The following is a 6,522-nucleotide window of genomic DNA, read 5'->3' on the forward strand; positions in this document are numbered from 1 at the left end:
AGGGATACTTATTATTCCTTGAGTCAAGTGAAGACACATACTGGGGTACACAAACATGAAGGATCATTGGTTAGAACTGTTGCCTTGTTGACTTATGGATCACAAACTCCTAGTTACACGTGCACATGTTACCCCTGTGCTAAACAGCATTAGGGATAAGGTTAACAAAAAATAAACATTTTGACTTACACACTATGAATCACATCGGGTTGTTGGTATTGTACAGCAGAACAGAATGGTAACAAAAAATATTATTCATGCCATTTTAAAAATAAATTATAAATGACTCCCATGAAATTGCCAATGATTCGTTGACCATATACTAATAATAGTGAAATGAAATATATTTTTTAGGTCTCAATATTTTATAACATGATTTTTAAAAAATATTGTTAATGTTAACTTCACTTTCTTATGAACTCTAAAATTCCTGGTTGACTGTGTTCTACGTGGATTATTACTCTTTGAAGTTAATATTATATAGGGATTTATTCCAACGTAGCATTGTAGAACTTGGCAAATTCGTAAATACAAACTAAGTTTTGAAGTCAGTTTCGCTAAGTTATTTTAAAAACTGTTAAAATCTCGGTTTCGAAGTTAAAACGGAATCCAACTAGTTGTCACATTTTGGAAGATCTAAAAGGTTACATAAATAGATTAAAGCTAGAGTAAACTAGTTGGAACTTTTCCTCAATAGTATAACTCACTGCTTTAGAGTCCATATACATATAACTGGAGGTCATAACAACAATGACAGGGAACAGTGAGAGTGACAATACCAGTGAGAGATATTATAATTGCTCGGTTACCTCATTCTTGCGAGTGAAAAATGTATAGAATTTGCTTTGTCTTATGACATGTTTAAAGTATTTACACTGTGAAAGTGAGTGATGCCCCACATTTAGTCTGACTATCTGGAATGTATTGAAAGTTTACAAACCATGAGTTCATAACACAAACTGTAATATTTATATATTTAACTCCTCATTATATGACAAATGAACAACGCAACCTTTCAAATAATATTTGAAGTTTATAGCGTTTAAACAGTCAGTAATTTAAATTGCCTCTGGACTTTTGCATTACGTTTTTTTGACAAAAACATTCTAGTATAATTTAAAATCTGCAGCACAGTAACTTCGAAATCTGCAACTCCCGAACGCTGTGATTATAACATGTCAAATAACTGTCTCTGAGTATAGAGGCTATTTTCGAAGTATTCCTGCCTTTACTTTGTTAGTGAAAACTTGAGCGGAGTCTCTGTTGTGTGAAAGAATCAACATATATGGCGAATTCAAACGCGAGAGATTTAGAGTCTGTGTCCAGTGCCAATGACTTTCAGGAGCATCAAAACTCCTGCCTTCGACTCCTTGGTATATTGACTCAATGACTTTAAAATTGACTGGTCTTGATATATAAGACAGCTGTTGACTGCTATACAAGTGTCATGTTCATCATCAACCACGAATATTCCAATTGGTTCTGTCTCCATCCCAATGCGTTCAACATTTACGTTTGAAATGATTCAGGAACGTTTGATTCGTGGGAAAGGTTTGGGAGAAATCCTACAGCAACTGCAAGATTGTCCCCATGTAACCATGGGAACGTATGATTTCAAAAGCATGATATGAGCTAAACAGATGGTCTGTGCCAAAGAATCGGAGAATTTTACCAACTTAAATGTTGGCTATCGTAAATCGTCAGTATAATTTTGAATTATTAATACAAAAATATGATGGGGTTTTCTCCTGAATAATAACGGAATAGGGTTCTGATTCATTGCAGTCTGCTTAATCAGAGTTCGTTGTCTATTGCAATCGATTGTTTCAAATAGATAAAATAAAACATTTAAGTAACTTTAGCCTGTTTTCTGTCCCTGGCCAGCACTGAAACACGTGCAAAAAAAAAGCTTTAATAACAATATTAAATATTATATTAATATAATTAATATTAAATATTATATAATATTAAATATTATATTAATATAATTAGAATAACAATGAATCTAGCTCGACAGCTTCCTGAGAGTTACCAAGTGACACTGAACCTAATGTTAACACTAAACGAAATGTAATCTTTATTTGTTCGAACTCGAAATTTACCGAAACTCGCCATAAACCTCGCAGCTTCGGTAGAAAGTTGGAATTTATAATAATAATAATCATCATCATCCTTGCATTCGACACAACGCCTTATCACGTCTCCCAGACACCTCAAAGCGCCTCACAGAACATATACTGCAAAGTGAATTGACCGGATATTTTGTGGGCGAAAGCCCAAAGTATTTTGCAAAGGTAAAGGTGCCTTTTTGTGCAAAGGTAACTTCAAACGCTTGTGAGCGGATTGAGTCACATAGTTGCATTCGATCGATTTGGGAAGGGATTCGTGTGTCCTACGATGGGCCGATTCAACCACCTGTGATTGTGTCCTGATGTGGTTTGCATTGGGGCTCTCAGCACTTGGTCTCAGAGCCGGCGCTGGGCTGTGCCATCTGCTGATCTCTAGGTGGCAGCAGACCCACTGCGACCTGAGAGCTGTCCAGGGTCCTGACAGCCCAAGTGCTGAACCAAACACCAATCTCATCCAATACTTAACGGGGAGGGTGGGAGTGGGGGGGGGGGGGGGCAGGATAATGAACAAACAAATAAATAATCATATAAATGAATCGATCAGTAACTGAGTAAATACATAAATAGTGAAGTTATATGAACGGTTTCAATCGTGTCGCCTAATAATAATAATAATAATAATAACCTATTGGTCATTGTTTGCACCTTCACTGCTAAGCTACGTGTTTAACTCCTCTCTGCCAACACACAGAATGAAGCCAATTCCATGTGTATTACAGTCTATGGAGATTTCTCGTTGCGTTTGTACCACAAGTGGAGAGGCACATCACCTCACAGCCATGATCCTACGACTGTGAAAAATACGTTTCCCTGCAAACTGGGCACTTATACTTAAGGATCCAAGAACGTTACAGAGTTACTTGTGGCATTCAAGTCGCCTGACTGGTGTTGTCTGCTCAGCATTTCTCCAGAGGCGTTACCAAAACCAGGAGCGTGGGAAAAACCTGAGGCTGTCAGTCAACTTCTGCGATACACCGAAACCCTGGGTCCTCTACACAGTTTGAGGACGTATTTTCTTCGGTGAAACCCATTTCCCCAAGAAGATAAAGCGTTCAATTGAAAATTGAAGTTCAACTAATATCTATTAAATACCATTCCTCATACAGTCCGGACAGATTGCCAGTGTGAAACATTTAAATGCACGAATCATATTTGCAATACATTTTCACCTGCGGCAGATTATAGAGCAGCGCTAAGAAGCAAACACCTGCGTACAGTAGGACGAGAGGACATTTGACGTTACCTCTGCGAGATGCCGAAGCACATTTTCCTTCTCCCTCAGTGTCATTACGTTGGCAAAGGTACGCACAGCAAAGCGCTGAGAGCTGCGTGAGATCATGACCAGCCACGTCTGCTTCATTGATCCAGGAGTCAGACCTGGTCCCGGCACAGGGGGGGGGGGGGGGGACTAACCCACTCCACTTGTCACCGACCAGGACGGTGTCGCTCAAGGCAGAAGAGACCAAAGTCGACGAGGATCGGAGAGCCAGCAGGACCCGAGCTGTCCCGACTTTTCGATCACACCGGGAGTTGGGAGCATCAGTATGGAGAGGCACACTCCAGCCACTTATTAACCATCTGACGTATCCTGAGTATATATACACTGCATATCCATCCACTCCGCCACCACTTCTCTGAAGGAAAACGACAGACATATCGCACTGACACCATGTGTGCCCGGGGTTTTGTGGGTTTATCTTCCTGTACGTGATGTCGCTTCGCTCGGGAACCTGAGCCTCGAGGACTGAATCCCTGAGGTCTCCGCTCTGCTCTCCTCTCCTCTCCTCTCCTCTCTCGGAATGGAAGTGCTCAACACCACCACTCTTTCCTACGTGGCTCTGATCGAGGAAAGCCAAGCGAACTCCACGGAGGCGACGCTGACTTACCAGTTGACAACTTCTCTGTTTATCGGGACTTTGATTCTCTGCTCCATCATCGGCAACGCCTGTGTGATCGCTGCTATAGCGCGGGAGCGCTCTCTCCAAAACGTGGCCAACTATCTCATCGGGTCACTGGCGGTCACGGACCTGATGGTCTCGGTGCTGGTGCTCCCAATGGCTGCTTTGTACCAGGTTCTCAACAAGTGGACCCTCGGGCAGGTAACCTGTGACATATTTATCTCTTTAGATGTGTTGTGTTGTACATCTTCCATCCTACACCTGTGCGCCATCGCCCTGGATCGATACTGGGCGATTACAGATCCCATCGACTATGTGAACAAGAGGACTCCCAGACGGGCCGCTGTGCTGATCAGTCTGACCTGGTTAGTTGGGTTTTTGATTTCGATCCCACCCATGTTAGGCTGGAGAACACCCGAAGACAGAGCCAATCCCAACGCGTGTTTAATTAGCCAAGATCCAGGCTACACCATTTACTCCACCTTCGGCGCCTTTTACATCCCCCTGGTCTTGATGCTGGTGCTGTACGGGAGGATATTCCGAGCCGCCAGATTCCGCATCCGCAAGACAGTGAAAAAGTCCGAGAAGAAAAAAATAGCGGACACGCGTTTGACGGTGTCCCCGGCTCTGCCCGAAAAGAAAAGCAACGGGGAGACGAGCAAGAACTGGAAGAGGAGTGTGGAGCCCAAACCTGCTTCAGTCAACGGGGCCATCCGCCATGGAGAAGAAGGATCCTCGTTGGAGGTCATCGAGGTCCACCACAACTCCAAAAGCCATCTGCATCTGCCCATTGACGACAACGCTCAGTCCACCCCCTGCTTTGAGGCCAGGAACGATAGGAACATTGAAGCCAAGAGGAAAGTGGCCCTGGCCCGGGAGAGGAAGACTGTCAAAACTTTGGGGATCATCATGGGCACCTTCATACTCTGCTGGTTACCCTTCTTCATCGTGGCTCTGGTTTTACCATTCTGTGAAGAGTGTGACCTGCCAATCTGGGTCCAGGCTGTCATCAACTGGTTAGGCTATTCCAACTCCCTCCTCAACCCCATCATATACGCTTACTTCAACAAGGATTTCCAAAGTGCTTTCAAAAAGATTATCAAATGCAAGTTCTGAAAGGGATGATTTATTATGGATATCGCGTCAACGATCGTGATCGATTACCGCAATAGATTTGCTCAGCAAATGTATCCAATTCATCGTACAACCCCGAAGCTTTTTTATTATTTCCATCTATAATATTTATATCCATGTATTATATTTGCGATTGAGTTTATTTTTCATCGTGCACTGGTTTGCTAGTCGGGTATTTATGACGGCGACCTTTACATTCATTTAGGGAAGGAAAAGTAAACCCACGTTTCGATAATGGTTTTGCCCATAAATATCCTTGAATGTAATTTTTTTAAAAAATCTGCCAAATGTAAATGCAAATGCAAATGCAGCGCTCGTTCGATTAAATTCGACGCTTTTATTTTTGCAGGGATTTCTCTCGTCGGCTTCACTGTAGTTCATTGCTTTCGGTGGTTTGTCCATTACATGTGTGTTGTTTCACAGCCCAGTTGGTTTATGTTGTGCATTGGGTTTATCCAGTCGTACTCAACATTCGTAATTTTTAAAGTTGCAGATTTCCTGATCAATTAACTGAGCTCCTATCACTTCAGACCGAATAAAACTTATCTAATGAAGATATAACGTGTGCATTTATTGAACCGACATACGATAGATATGGAGCTGTAAGGTAGAGTAGAGTAGAGCTTCGGTTTATTTAACCTACTACTGGCCAACCTTGACCCTATCAGGATTGTACGAATCTATTTTTTTTCACCGAAGTATTAGACGTTTTGTGTTGAAGATGATTTTGTTTTTATTTAATCATTGTGGGAGACGTCTATAGTTCAGAATTGTGCATGCAAGTCTGAAATCTTTTGAACTGGAACATAAGCCCTGTCTTTATGCCCACAGTCTTTTATATACAGCGGAATCTCTACATTAAAATGGCTTTGATGTACACTAATTTGTGGGTGAAAATGCAGCGTTTCAGTACAGAATCGATGTGATAATCATCACACCGGAGCCGACGTGATAATTATCATATCAATTCTGTTCTGGAACACTGCACTTTTCACCCCCTTATAAACTGTCAAACATAACATGTCGACTTGAATCAGTTTGTTTAGTGGATTCGGATTGTTTTATTGATAAACAATTTACATTGCTCGGAATGGACTCACCAGCTATCATAAATGCAATCCCTACTGTCACAAATTCAAGGACTGTATTTCCGAGCAATTTCGCATTTGGGAGTAAAATTTCGCACATGTTTTTTTTCCCCCAAAATCATGTGAAGGTTCTGCTATGTCGGTATTCCGGGGTCATTGCAATTCCAGCTTATGTTTCACCTCTCTCTCCAGCAGCAGACAGGTCATTCTTAGCTCAAAGCAATTATTGTGACTTGGTTCGAGTGCAATAGTTTTGACATATTCCTTTCCCAC

At 41.8% G+C, this 6,522-nt stretch overlaps 1 protein-coding gene across 1 annotated transcript; it reads left to right on the top strand.

The window, feature by feature from the left end:
* The first annotated feature begins 3,928 nt into the window (after positions 1 to 3,928).
* htr1aa (5-hydroxytryptamine (serotonin) receptor 1A a) lies at positions 3,929 to 5,234 on the top strand. Its single transcript, XM_007892232.1, has one exon. The coding sequence runs from the start codon at positions 3,929 to 3,931 to the stop codon at positions 5,141 to 5,143; it is 1,215 nt and encodes a 404-aa protein (XP_007890423.1). The 3' UTR covers positions 5,144 to 5,234.
* Positions 5,235 to 6,522: the final 1,288 nt, after the last annotated feature.

This window comes from Callorhinchus milii, unplaced genomic scaffold (genome assembly GCF_018977255.1).
Source record: "Callorhinchus milii isolate IMCB2004 unplaced genomic scaffold, IMCB_Cmil_1.0 Scaffold1, whole genome shotgun sequence".
NCBI lineage: Eukaryota > Metazoa > Chordata > Chondrichthyes > Chimaeriformes > Callorhinchidae > Callorhinchus > Callorhinchus milii.

What these genes read in the sequence shown, in the direction of transcription:
- htr1aa (XM_007892232.1), top strand. Translation starts at nt 3,929, where the DNA reads ATGGAAGTGCTCAACACCACCACTCTTTCCTACGTGGCTCTGATCGAG.